At 44.7% G+C, this 15,305-nt stretch overlaps 1 protein-coding gene across 1 annotated transcript in view; it reads right to left on the bottom strand.

Moving 5' to 3' along the window:
• Positions 1–15,305, bottom strand: part of LOC122560818 (transcription factor COE3-like) — a 228,795-nt gene that overhangs the window by 200,199 nt on the left and 13,291 nt on the right. The window contains exon 5 of the mRNA XM_043712331.1: positions 6,351–6,424. Coding sequence (XP_043568266.1) covers positions 6,351–6,424 — 74 coding nt within the window. The remainder of the gene's footprint in view (positions 1–6,350; positions 6,425–15,305) is intronic.

The following is a 15,305-nucleotide window of genomic DNA, read 5'->3' as shown; positions in this document are numbered from 1 at the left end:
CTGCGGGGCGGTGTGGACTTGTTGGGCCGAAGGGCCTGTTTCCACACTGTAAGTAATCTAATCTAATCTAAAAAAAAATAAGACTATACAAACAGACACACACAAACTACGCAATATTCAAAACAATACAAGTATACACACTCATGTAAACACGCACACACAAGCACATAAGGCTGTACAAACACACGGCACATAGACACACTGCACAGCACTCTAAACACACACACACACCCTCACTCATGTACACGCACATACTCAAACAGCCCATCTGCAAGTGCAGACGATATCAAATCAGTTCAGTTAAAACAATCTATCAATTATGATGCAAATTATACCCACACTCCAGTAATATATTCAGCAAATGATTAAACATCTTGACTATGATCTGACTGGTGCATATTTAATCAGGAAATGTAACAAGACTCAGGGCATGCTGGTGCTTTGTGAAGAGGTGATGGGGTTGCCAGGGTGGGAGGGTGATGAAGATAGGGGGAGGGGAAAGGTTCACTTGACTTTGGTGTCATGCGCGAGGTGACTTGCTGGTAGGAATTTCCACTTGGATGACTTCATCGGGAGACCAATTTTTACTTGTTGCCGGGATCCGTGTCATTATCAATTTCATTCCGTATGAGTCCTTTGCTGAATTGCGGCATCATTTTACAAGTCACGCTGTCCTCATTCGCACACTGTGGCACAGATCGTGTTGAGACCTAAATATAGGTCTGTGCCTGAGCTAAGAAACAGGTCACTGAATTCCCCCAGATTTAAAAGAATATTACACAACCGGTCGGTCATGGTTGTTTCTGTCAGACTGCCACCTGTGGATTTAGGAGTCTACAGTTTACCAAAAGGTAAACAAGATACCAAAGCTTAAATATCACAGTTTGCAAGATTGGTGCATATTTACACACAGTTCCTCTGCATGCCCACATAACAGGGATGTCCAGGTTCACAGTCACTGAAGTGTACTCACTGGTACCCGATTAAAAAGAGGGAAAATTTGTATAGCGAGATCCCAAAAGTAGCAATCCATGAACAATCGGTTTAATTATTTTGGTTTGAAGGATAAATGTTTATCTGCAAACACGGAGGTAACTTCCCCATTCTTTTCCAAAACAGTGTCATGGGATCTTCCTTTTCCGTCTGAGGATGGCGGCGCCTCAGTCAAACAACTGATCTGAGAGATGGCGTGGTTTCCCTTGTCTGACCTTGTGACGTGCCCCCCGTTACAATCCACGCCAAACCTGGCCCAAGACGTTGCTACATAAAGTGCAATCTGTTTTTCCCTGGTGCTGATTTCTTTCAACTTTGGTCAGCAATAAAATGGATAGACGCGTAACATTTGAAGGCAACGGACATATTTGGGATAGCAGTGCCCGAAGGACTCTTGGGATAGTGTCCTTACGTCTGGTCCAGGAGGCCTGGGTTCATATCCCACCTGTTCCAGAGGTATGTAATAACATCTCCAAACAGGTAACTTTAAAATATCTTGCACTGCTTGAATCCCCATACCTTAACTTTGCACTGTCCTGTTTACTCGTCCCCACTCCAACCCCTCCTATGATGACTAGCCCACAATGGTTCCCTATCAAGCACTGGCTTGAATTTAAAATGCTTATTTTCAAATCCACACCATGTTTGTCCAATCCCTGCCATGGTCCCAGCTCTCGATGTCTCTGTAAGCTCGTTAATCTGAACACCTCTCTGAGGTGTCTATGTTTCTCCAAACCAGCTCTCTTCCCAATCCTCAATTCTCTTGCTCATACACTAGCAGCTGTGTTCACACCTGCCAAGGCCCTCGGCTCAGGAATTCTCAGCCTAAATCTCTACCTCACTCCACCTCCCTCCGTGCCTTTAAGATGCTGTTTTCCTCTTATTTCTTTGACTAAACCACCCATCCTAACATTCTCTTGTGTGGCTATACACTTGAGTTTGTTTGGTAAGTCTTCTGTGAGGTACCTTGGGTTGTTTCACACAGTTGGAATCGCATTTCATGTAATTGCACATTGCTGTTGTTACACAGATATAATACGACTATCACAATGACTATGAATATGTCAATGAGTATATAACCTGCTCTGTGCATCTGTGCTCCCAAAACTCCCCAGTTCGGGGATTGCCAGTTCATGTGAATTTTGGGCTACTTCAGTGTTGTGGATCCATGTCAAAAGGAGCTCATGTCAGTCCATCCCAAATTCAATTTGCTCAAGCCCGGCTTCTAACAGTTGGGAGATGGAAAGACTTTTCTGTAGAAATCCTTCCTCCTTGATTACAAATCTCTCAAAGTTCTGGCTTCTCTCCAACGCTGTAACCTCCAACAAAATCACTGCACGACCTCAATTCCAGACTCTTGCCCGTTACCCTTTCTTACCAATGGCTCCATCAGTGGTGGCCATGCCATCAATACTTAGGCCCCAGTTTTGAAATGTCCCTCCCTCAACCACTCCAGTTCTTCCTACCTTTAAGACACTGCTTTTGAAGTCTAGTTCTTTAACCAAACCATTGGTCACCCTTCCTAACGTTTCTGCTGCTTCAGTGTCAATGTTTCTATCTGGTAAAGCTCCAGGGAAGCACCTTATCATAGAATCGTTGGATGGTCACAGCACAGAAGGAAGCCATTCAGCCTGTTGTCTCCATGCCAGCTCTTCTCAAGTGCAACTCACAAAGTCTCATGACCAACCACTCCCATTCCCTTTTTACTCCATACCACTGCAATTACTTACTTTTCAGACACAGGATAGTGAGAAAGGCATTTGGCACGCTTGCCTTTATTGATTTTTGCATTGAGTATTGGAGTTGGGATGACATATACCTGCAGTACAGGACATTGATGAGGCCACTTTTGGAATTCTGTATTCAATACTGATCTCCCTACAACAGGAAAGATGTTGTTAAACTTGAAAGGGTGCCGTACATTGCCAGGGTTGAAGGGTTTGAGCTATATGGAGAGGCTGAATAGGCTGGGGCTGTTTTCCTTGGAGTGTCGGAGGCTGAGGGGTGACCTTATAGAGATTTATAAAATCATGATAAGCATGGATAGAGTGAATGATCAAGATCGTTTTCCCATGGCTAGAGGAGTCCAAAACTAAAGGGCATAGGTTTAAGGTGAGAGAGGAAAGACGAAAAAGGGATCTAGGGGCAACTTTTTCATGCAGAGGGCGGTGCGTGTATGGAATGAGCTGCCAGAGGAAGTGATGGAGGCTGGTACAATTACAACATGTGGATGGGTATATGAATAGGAAGGGTTTAGAGGGATATGGGCCAAATGCTGGCAAATGGGACAAGATTATTTTAGGATATCTGGTCGGCATGGACAAGTTGGACCGAAGGGTCCATTTCTGCCTCGTATATCTCTATGACTCTATTGGCCAATTCTCATTTAGAAGCATTGGTGGAATGTGATTCGATCACCATCTCAGACAGCATTTTCCAGATCCGAACCACTCACTGCAGAAAAAAGATTCCTATCTCTTTTTGGCTTCATTTTTGCCAATTATCATAAATCAGCATCCTACGATTCTCAATGTATGGAAGTTGGAAACCTGCTGGGTTACAAAAGTTTTCCCTATCTACTGTGCCCAGATCCCCCAGCATGCAGATGGGAAAGCAAAGATCTGCAGATGCTGGAAATCTGACACAACAAGATAAGACGCTCAGCAGAGTCATCACAAGCCTGTTTAACTTTACACCCTGTTTTCTCTCCACAGATACTGAGCTTTTCCAGTATTTTCTGATTCAATATAAAAACAACTTGTTTTAGGTGCTTGATGAATTAAAAATCTGAGTGCGAATTCACAGATAAAATTACAGCCAATTATTTAGACACAGTCATAGAGGTCTACAGCATGGAAAAAGGCCCCCTGGCCCAACTTTCATAATTGAAACTTTTTTCCCTTTTGCCGGTGTTTGGTTCATATCCCAGCAATTCATCAACTTCACCAACACATTCCACCCTGACCTTAAAGTTTACCTGGACCATCTCTGACACCTCCCTCCCCTTCCTGGACCTCTCCATCTCCATTAGTGACGACCGACTTGACACTGACATTTTTTACAAACCCACCGACTCCCACAGCTACCTGGATTACACCTCTTCCCACCCTACCTCTTGCAAAAATGCCATCCCGTATTCCCAATTCCTCCGCCTCCGCCGTATCTGCTCCCAGGAGGACCAGTTCCACCACAGAACACACCAGATGGCCACCTTCTTTAGAGACTGCAATTTCCCTTCCCACGTGGTTAAAAATGCCCTCCAATGCATCTCGTCCACATCCCACACCTCCACCCTCAGACCCCACCCCTTCAACCGTAACAAGGACAGAACGCCCCTGGTGCTCACCTTCCACCATACCAACCTTTGCATAAACCAAATCATCCGCCAACATTTCCACCACCTCCAAAAAGACCCCACCACCAGGGATATATTTCCCTCCCCACCCTTTTCCACCTTCCGCAAAGACCGTTCCCTCCGTGACTACCTTGGATGCTGCCTGAACTGCTGTGCTCTTCCAGCACCACTAACCCAGAATCATATCCCTCCATACCTATCCCACTTGTCCAAACATTTCTTAAATGACAAAATTGTACTCAATTCTTTGGAATGTTGACCTCACTGAGAAAGCTGGAATTTGTGGGCCATCTCTATCTGCCCTTTGACTTGTTAGGGCCATTTCCAAAATATGGTCCAGAGACAACTACATTGCTGTGAAGTCACGTGTAGGCCAGACCAGGCAAGAACCGCAGATTTCTTTCCCAACAGACATTAATGAGCCAGATTACAATTGGTAAGAACTGTCACGAATACTGTCAGTAATTTCAAATTTTGTTAATTACATTTAATTTCTACCAGCAGCCCTGGTAGGATTTGAACCTTCATCTTACAGCATCTGGGTCACTGGTGTAGTGACATTGCCATGACACCAACACCTTCCCATGACAGCACAGCTCATTAATCAGCGGGGGAGAAATTTGTTTTGCCACTGCAAAGTACTTGAAAGGATGAATCTTGAGTTACATGGGTTGAGTTTGCAGCAAATACTGTAACTCTGTCTAAAATCGTTGCGAGCTAATGTTGGCTTTATAACAGGCTTGGGATCTTTTCCAAGTTCAGTTAACTCTTAGCTTCTCCCAGGAAGCTTTGCTGAAAGTCACATTCATAGAATCCCGAAGAGTGGAAGCAGGCCACTTGGTCCATCAGGTCCACACTAACACTCCAAAGAGCATCTCACCCAGACCCCCACATCATCTCCCTCTAACTCTGCATTTACCATGGCCAGTCCACCTAGCATACACATCCCTGAACACTATGGGCTATATAGCATGGCCAATCCACCTAACCTGCACAACTTTGGATAGTGGGAGGAAACCAGAGCACTCAGAGGAAACTCACACAAAAACAAGGAGAATGTGCAAACTCCACACAGCCAGTCACCCAAGGGTGGAATTGAACCCAGGTCCCTGGCACTAAGAGGCACCACAGTGCTAACCACTGAGCTACCATGCCACCCATTCAGAGAAACCTAATATGGGTCATCTACCAACTTGCAAACTATCAACAGCAGCATTACACAGGAGGTGCCCTCCCCACAGAATAACCTTTCACCCTGTAGACCGTAGCCTGTCAGCCTGGAGATCACAGGTCCCACCCACCTTGTTGATCACAGTTGCTCCTATTCAAAGAAACAACAGTATGAGAAATGCTGACCCCTGAAACCTGCTCCACCAGCCAATATGATCATTGCTGATTGGATTGGCCTTTCTCGCAGAGAAGAAACTCTTTAACACCATTTTAAGTGAAAGACCATTTTGATGACTCTATGAACCCTTATGATGTACACTTGTGATGTTAAGGCAAACAAGATTACGGGCTAAGTGCTGGAAAATGGGATCAGAATAGTGAGGTTGCTGCTTTTGACTGGCACAGGTTCGAGGGGCTGAAGGGCCATTTTCTGTATTGTGGATCTCTATGATTCTATGTTGAAACTGTTCCTCTTCATTACAGATGCTTCCACAACATTTGCCAATCCCTAATTGAGGGCAGTTCAGAATCAGCCCCATTGCTGTAGCCCCATCATATGTAGGTCATACCAAGTAAGGATGGCAGTTTCCTTCCCTAAATGAAATTAGTGAATCATGTGGCTTTGTCTGACAACCAGAAATTATAATTAGATTCTTAATCCTATTCCTCACCCTCTCCGCCTTGCAAAATGCACCAATTTGCCACTTCTGGTCTCATTGTCACATTCTGCAAATTTCATAGTTCTGAGATAACATACATGGAAATATTCACCCAGCTTCCTTCTGTGATTCCCTAATGGTTGCTCGGGAACGAGAATACTTCCTTCACGTACCTGCACATGATTTCATGAGTGAGGAGTACCCGACACATCTCTGGGTTCTTATCCTGCCCTTCATATATGATTGCCTGCAGTATAAGAGAAAAAAATAAATCATTAGGACAACATTAACCTGTTTGTAGGCCATTAGGTTCCCAAGTGGTACCGAGGGAGTGCTACACAGTCAGAGGTGCCATCTTTCAGATGAGACACTGAACTGGGGCCCCAGCTGTGCTCCCAACTGAATGTAAAGAACCCCAAGGCATTAGAGAAGAGCAACTTTTTCATTTGGCGTATCTACCACATACAACTGATACAGTAAAAATGAGACAGCATTCCTCCAGGACTGAGGGTGCTACATGAACAGCACGAACTACATATTCGTACACGGCATAAAGTGCAAAACACGCAAGTGCAAAACACGCAAGTTACAGTGTGATAAAAGAATGATAAATTATAGACATTTTTCTAGAAGCAATTTGACTTTAAAGGTGGGAGGGGAGAGCTCTGTCCCAACCCCTACTCCTAGGGTCCTGCCCAAAATGGAACCTTCAACCAGCATCCGAAAAATAATCAGATCATCTGGTCATTAGCACATAGTCAAATGTGGGAGCTTGCTGAGTGCAAATTGGCTGCCACAGATACTTTATTACAGCAGTGACTACACCTCAAACATGTTCAAGTGACTGCAAAGTGCTTTCAGGCACCTTGGAAGCAATCTAAGTACAAGCTCTTTCTTGATAGGTTGTGCACCTGTAATGTTGAACTGGGCTATGTCATTGTAAAATATTCCCCAAGTTCAGTAAAGCTAGGGGACGTGATGGCCTACTGATATTACTGCTGCTGTTAATCCAGAGACCCGGGTAATGTTCAGAGGAGGAGAAAGTGAGGACTGCAGATGCTGAAGATCAGAGTCAAGAGTGTAGTGCTGGAAAAGCACAGCAGGTCAAGCAGCATCCAAGGCGCAGGAGAATCGACATTTCGGGCATAAGTCTGATGAAGGGCTTATGCCCGAAACATCGATTCTCCTGCTTTTCGGATGCTGCCTGACCTGCTGTGCTTTTCCAGCAACACACTGGCGACTCTAATGTTTGGAGGACCTGGGCTTGAATCCTGCCAGGGCAGACGGTGGAACATGAGTGCAATAATAATCTGGAATCAAGAATCTAATGCAGACTGATTGTCAAATATCTGTGTCATTACTGCCCTTTAGGGAAGGAAATCTGCCATTCTTACCTGGTCCGGCCTACAGCAATGTGGTTGAAATGTTTTTTGTCATTTATCTCAAGAGGGTTGGAATATAAAAGCACCATTGTGCTACTGAGACTTTATAAAGCTCTAGTTAGACCCCCATTTGGAGTACTGTGTCCAGTTTTGGTCCCCACAACCCTGGAAGGACATATTGGCACTGGAGCGTGTCCAGCGGAGATTCACATGGATGATCCCTGGAATGGTCGGGGAGGATGCGGGTAAGTGGAGTTGAAATGCCCATCAGCCATGATTGAATGGCAGAGTGGACTCAATAGGCCGAATGGCCTTACTTCCACTCCTATGTCTTATGGTCTTATGAATGATAACTGCCCTCTGGGCAATTAAGGATGGGTTATAAATGCTCATGCAGCCAGCGATGCTTAAATCCAGTGAATGAATAATTTTTTTAAAAGCTAGCTGACCTTAGCCAGAGTGGATATCAGTGTGACTCTGTTTAAAACCACTCAGCTGGGATTGTTTGAAGATCAGCTGGCTCTCTAAATCTAGTGGCTGGGAGGATGGATCACTGGCTGATTCGTACACTCTTACCCTGATCCTCAGGTTTTAACTGTAACATACTTTCTGCAGTTAAACTGAATGAGTTCTGTGAAGCCCTCTGGGGCAGGCCCTCTCAGCACCTTCAGTGAGTCTGACTCGATGTGGATGCCTGCATTTTTCATTAACCACCGAGTCAGAGCCGGAAGGTGTGGAGAATATCTAAACTGCACAGCATCGTGGTACAAGTCTGACTCTGTCAGGTGCCCTCAGAAGTATTAAAACAGATGGATTGAAATGAAGGAATGAATTGGTGGAGTTAAGAGCAAATGAAAACTATTAGGATTATACACATGCAATGACACTTGGCTTATGAAGAAATATGGCTTCTTGCCTCCAGGACCTGGATCACTGAAAGCACACAGCGACTAAACGATATATGTCAGAGGATGGAGATTTTACATCTTATTGATCCTTTCTACACCACTTCTCTCTCCATGTGATATTGATCCATCTATCGGTATTCCTATCATTCATTAATCTAAGCGTGTTCCAGCCTTTCATTCATTTATTAATGTGTTCCTATCTGTTTAACTGTCGGTTCAGCTACCCTTCCATTTAGATATCTCTTCAGCTATTTGCATATTTATTTGCCTATCTCTCTAGTTCACGGTTTAACTCTCTGACTGGATATCTATCTATCTATCTATTTGTCCATCTGCTTGTTCACTGCCTCAATCTATATTTCAGCTTATCTCTTTATCCCTCTGTTTTCTATTGCATCATTCTATATTTATCTATTTGTTTGCTCTAACTGTATCTATCCATGCATTTATTAATCTATTTATAAATGTTTATTTATATCGCCATTCATCTGCCTATATCTATCAACCTCTCGAAATAGATCAATGTCTTTCTATCTAAATAAATCTAGCCCTAACTACACACCTGTAAAAGTATATTGAATGTCCTGTATTTCTTGCTCTTGACCAAACTGTCCCTCTACCTTTCCATTTCATTTTTAGAAATTGCAACATTTTGAACTGAGCTGAATGACCTTGTCCTTCGGCATTACTGGAGCGATGCACAGTTCAGAGGCATGCGAGAGAAAGAGAGAGGTGATGGGTGAAAGACTGTGACTAATTGGACAGTTTTTTTTAAAAGAGCTGGCATGAGTACTGGAGACTGAATGGCCTGCGTCTGAGCTGCAAGATTTTATGATCTCATGAGGAAGTGAACAAATACAAAACAGAGTAAGATATTGCAACTGCTTGGAAGGCCAGGATATAGAATCCCTACAGCGTGGCAGCAGGCCATTTAGCCCATCAAGTCCACACCAACCCTCCAAACAGCAGCCCACTCCCCCACCCTATCACCATAACCCTGCATTTCTCATGGACAATTCACTTAGCCTGTACATTCTTAGACACAATGGGCAATTTAGCATGGTCAAGCCACCTAACCTGCACAACTTTGAGTTGTGGGCGGAAAGCGGAGCACCCAGGGGGAAAACTATGCAGACACAGGGAGAATATGCAAACTCCACACAGTCACCTGAGGGTGGAACCAAACCCAGGTCCCTGGTGCTGTGAGACAGCAGTGCTAATCACTGAGCCACCCCAGATAGTTTTCTTTATTCACACATGGGCTGTGGGCATCATTGGTTGAGCCATCATTGATTGCCCATCGTCCCAAAGACAGCCAGACATCAACCACATTACTGTGGGTCTGGAGTCACATGTAGGCCAGCAGTTTCCATAAGACCATCAGATATAGGAGCATTCAGCCTATCTGCTCCGCTATTTGATCATGGCTAATATGTTTTCCTTCCCTAAAGGGTATTACAGTGAACTAGATGGGCTTTCCCCCTGACAATCATTTGATTCTTAATTCAAAATTCTTTTTTAAAAAAATTCAAAGGCCACCATCTGTCATGGTGGAATTTGAACCTGGTTCTCGAGATGAATAGCCTAGCTATAATACCACAAGACTGCTACCTCCAGTACATGGCTCCAGTTCCTGTCTGATCAGAAATACAAAGTACAAGGTCAGGCTCACTGTGCGCGATGCATCGGCGATTTGTGAGAGACTTAAACAAGGTGAACTGGCACTGAAATGACGTCAAGTCACTTGCAGTTTAAAAAGGGCAATCTCTACAGACTGGCCGAATGGCCTGGCAGCTTGGCAAAGGCCACTGACATTCTCCACGAGGCCATATGTCCGTGGGCAGCACAGAAACAAGCAACCCAGATGTGACAGCAACAACACGTTACAACAACAACAGCCTGCTTTCCTATGACCTGCCAGCCATGCCAAAGGGGGGCACAGGCTGAAAGCAACACGACATAGCATGAAGAGCAAAGATCACAGAAGGGCAGAAGGCTTGTTTTTATAGTTTAGTAACGGCACAGTGATTGGCGCAGGCTTGAAGGGCCTGTTCCTGTGCTGCACTTCTCTTTTGTTTGTTCTGTTCTTTGCCTCATCCAGATCTCAGTTGTTGCTGGGATTGGGTTACTGAGTGCGAGAGTGGAAATTTATAAAATCCTGCAATCTTTGTAGGAACAGTCGGACTCCACAACTGTGCTAATGGAAAGTCTTTTTTATTGACAGAGGGGGGAAACCATCCTTCGGCATTCCTGCAATTGCGACTTTTCCTGGGAGAAAGTGAAGGAAAATGGGATAAGGAACCAGCAGTAGGAAAAGCCGAATCAAGGATTGCAGGTTGGTCGCTGAAAGCTCCCATTCCTAAAACATTTCTGCATTTATTAAAGGGAGGCATTATGATGTGGGGACTGAAATGTTTGCGACTAAAATGTGGATGGGAGCTTGCTCAAAGCTGCCTCAACTTTCAAAGAGCACCCCCTACTGCAGCAGCCTGGTAATTCCATACCATTTCCCACAATAGAGGCTTCGACCAGAGCTTTGAAGTGGGCACTGAATACGGGATGGTTTTACACTGTGAGCCCTTGCCCACTCCTAGTTGAATCAACACCACCCAAGTTCACCAAATGAACATAGCTATGCAACGATTCCCGTAAGACCTGTTAGGAAAAGTAAAACCTCATCGATCTTGAAGGCATTTGTCTGCTCTGGGCTTAAGCATATTCTTATTGTCATGCTCACATTGTGGTTATCATCAGCAAAGCCTGGCATTTATCGCCCATCCTTAGCTGATCTGAAAAAGCAATAGTGGAAGCTTTCTTGTTGAACTTTGCAATGCGCGCAGACGGTTTCACAGAAGGCAAAGAATTGTTCAGTCACTTCAGAAATGACAGGACTGAGAATAAGAGATTGGGATTAATTTTCAAAAAGCCAGCAGGGGCACATTGGACCGAATGGGCTCTGTCATTCCATGATACTCTGAAAGGCACCATGTAAATGCAAATTGGTCTTGTCTGTTTTCTCTCTTTCCTCTCCCTGTCTGTTTCCTGTTCATACAATCTCCAGCATGGACAATGGCCAGGCGCCGACACAGTGGTAATGTCACTGGATCCAAAATCCAGAACCCCAGACTAATGACCTGGCCAGGAAATTGGAGAATGCTGGAGAAACTCAGCAGGTCTGGCAGGATCGGCAGAGAGAGGAACAGTTTCAAGACCAAAATGACTCTGTTTCGGAACTGGGGACAAGGGTTCAAATTCCGTTGTGGCATTTCAAATCAACAACAAATTTGGAACTGAAAGCTGGTGAAGGCAATGAAACAGACTTCGAGTGCGATTAAAAGAAAAATCCCATCGGGTTCACTAAAGCCCTTTAGGGAAGGGAATCTGCCATCCTTACCCAGTCTGGCCAACGTGACTCCAATATGGTTGACTCTTAACTGCCCTCTGCAATGGCTGAGCAAGGCACTTAGTTCAAGGACAACTAGGGATGGGCAGCAAACGCTGACCTTGCCAGTAATGCCCACACCCCATGAAAACATAAAGAAATATAAAGCAGAAAGGATTCGTCATATAGCACAGCACAGCAAGGGAGCAGGCGTGTGTGTTGACACTGGATGTGTGAATAGGAAAGAAAGGAGAAGAGAAAGACAGAAAAAGAAAGGAGAGGGGGGATGGAAGCAGTGAACTGATAATAAAATAGGTGAAGGGACACATAATGAGCAATGAATATATAATGCTGCAGATACACAAATCCATGGGTTTATAATGTATTCTTTAGCACTGGATTGAAGCTATTAGGGCTGAACACAGGCAATGACACCCAGTTTATGAAGAAAAATGGTTTCTTCATCGCTAGAATCTAACGTTGTGTGCAGTAGCTGGAGACAGTATCTATCTACATAATAAACTGTCAGGGAAAGGTCGTTGGTATCTGCTCCCTGTGCATCTCTCTATCTCGCACGATACTGCATGGAGACAGATGCACAGTCAGGGAGAGGTACATAAGCACCACAATCCTTCATCTTAACCTTTCGACACACCCTCAAGCCAACTCTTCTTGCTTCACAACAGCACACCCCCAAAACCCATTGTTCCTGGAACTGGAATTCCCTTCCTCCTCCTCCTCCCAAGCAGCTACACTTCATTGGTCAATTGAGGGACAGCATGCTAGTCGACTGTGGAAGGTATCATATCCAGTTTGCCTGAAGTTATACATGCAAAGCAAACCTTTTCGCTGTTCCTAAGATTATGTGACAATAATAAATTAAATCCAATCTAGAAAAAGGTTAGCAGGTACAAACTTTCCATCAAGGGATAACTGCTTCAAGCAGAGCAGTGTTTCACCAGACACTCACTAGCACAGCAGTGAGAGTCCTAACCAACATTAACCAGTACAGGAGCCCAGTATATGACTGGAGAAGGCTTCTCCAGTTGAAGACATAGCACTAGTGCAATTAAGTATAACAGACTGGCTGAACTCTTCCTGTGTTGTATTTTCTACATTTATAAAGCAAAGCCCATTGGCTCAACTTTCAAAATATTCATCAATGTTTCATGACCTGTCAAATAAATCCTAGCTTCAGCTAAACGTTCCGATAGCCCAATAGGCCTTCATTCTGTCCTAAGAACAGCCGCAAACATTTGTTCTCTTATCCAATCGACCGGAGTATCCAGTAAAACCTACAAAAAACAAAAAAGGAGCTCCTTTGGAAGAACTTTGAAAGTAATGTTATTTTATGAACCTCTTGCAGCTGCTTTCTGGAGTTCATCTAGGAACTCCTCCCAGCTCATCCTTTCCAATCTTGTAGATCAGCTTCCTTGCTGTCCTCTGTACAGGTCCATGTTCCACTGGGGTGGCACAGTGCTTAGCAGTGTTGCCTCGCCACACCAGGGACCCAGGTTCAATTCCAGCCTTGGGTGACTCTCTGCATGGAGTTTGCACGTTCACCCTGTGTCCGGGTGCTCCAGTTTTCTCTCACAGTCTGAAGATGTGCAGGTTAGGTGGATTGGCAATGGGAAATTGCCCCATAAGGTCCAGGGATGTGTAGGCTAGGTGGATTGGCCATGATGGATAGGGTGGGATGCTATTCAGAGAGCAGACTTGATGGGCTGAATGGCCTCTGTGGGGATTCAATAATATTGTATATCCCTTGCTCTGTACCGAACAAACATCATAAAGCGAAGTCTGACTTTCTGGAGAAGTAAACTCAACTGCATCAACTTCACAGAGTTACAGTATTGTTCGAGCACAGAAGGAAGCCATTCAGTCCATTGTGTCCGTGTTGGGTCTCGAAAGGGGAAATTCACCTTGTGCTGTGGCTCTACACATTCTTCTTTTTAAAATAACAATCCAGTTAATTGTTAAATGTCTCAACTGAACCTGCCTTTCCCCATACACTCAGGCAGCACCGGAAGTACTCACTGCATGAGAAACATTTTTCCTCGTGCCACCATTGTTTAGATGTTGGGGTTGTTAGGGTTAGGGTCAGGGTCAGGGTCAGGGTCAGTTGTTGGAGAAGGTGATGACTTATTGGTATTATCATGAGACTAAAAAGGGGTAAAAACAATGACTGCAGATGCTGGAAACCAGATTCTGGATCAGAGTGGTGCTGGAAAAGCTCAGCAGTTCAGGCAGCATCCGAAGAGCAGGAATGTCAATGTTTCGGGCAAAAGCCCATCATCAGGAGTATCATTACTCTGCCTGTATCCATTATCATGAGACTATTAATTCAGAAACTTAACTAATGGTCCGGTGACCCGGATTCAAATCCTGCCACAGCAGATGGTGGAATTTAAAATTGGCTAAAGAATTTGCTGAAACCATTCCTGATTAGCAGAAATGCCCATCTGGCCCATTAATGTCCTTCAGGGAAGGAAGTCTGCCTTCCTTACCTGGTCTGGCCTACCTGTGACTCCAGACCTTCAGCAATCTGGTTAACTCTCAACTTCCCTCTGAAATGGCTGAGCAAGCCACTCAGTTCAAGGGTAGCTCGGGCAGACATTAGATGCTGGCCAGCCATGTCTCATGAGTGAATTAAAAAATATTGCCTTAAATCTGCTCAAACCTTTCTCTCAAGCCTTCCATCGACCCCATCCAGAAACCCCTACCCCGCTCATGCTTTTGAGCAAATCTCATGAAGTCTCCTGTCAGGTGTCACGCCCCCAAGGACCACGGTCTCACTTTCTCCAACCTTTCTGCGAAATGAAGGAAGCTCTCACATGAATCTTTTCTGCCGTCCTATCCAGTGCTCCACATCCTTCCTAAAGTGTGCTCCAACTGAGGATGAAACTACGTTCTACACAAGGCCCCCGAGCCATTTTGCAGATTCTTTATCAGGTACAATTTCACACCGAGTCGCGTGAGGAAGCCATATGACAGATGATGGAAAGTTTAATCAAAGAAGTATGCTTTATTAATTTGAAAATGGTAAGTTTGATTAATCAAATGGACCGATTTAATCAATCAAAGGGGTAGGTTTTATTAATCAAAGAGATTTTAAGGGCAGTCATAAGGGAGAAGGGGGTAGAGGGGCCTAGGGATAGAATTCCAGTGCTTAGTGCCTGGACAAAGTGGTTCCCTCACTTCCTTAGGGAGAGCAGGACACTGAGTTGAATGACCAGTGATGATCATATTAAATGGTTGACCAGGCTTGAAGAGCTAACTGAGAAGTTGATGGCCTAGGGGTACTATCGCTGGGCTATTACTACAGAGACTCTGGGGACCCAGGTTCAATTCCTGCTATGGTAGAAATTGAGTTCAATTTTGGGGTGGCAGGGTGACTCAGTGATTAGCCCTGATGCCTCACACCACCAGGGACCTCGGTTCGATTCCCGTCTTGGG

The sequence above is a fragment of the Chiloscyllium plagiosum genome, chromosome 1, assembly GCF_004010195.1.
Source record: "Chiloscyllium plagiosum isolate BGI_BamShark_2017 chromosome 1, ASM401019v2, whole genome shotgun sequence".
Classification (NCBI taxonomy): Eukaryota; Metazoa; Chordata; class Chondrichthyes; order Orectolobiformes; family Hemiscylliidae; genus Chiloscyllium; species Chiloscyllium plagiosum.
This window is presented reverse-complemented; position numbering and strand designations above follow the sequence as displayed.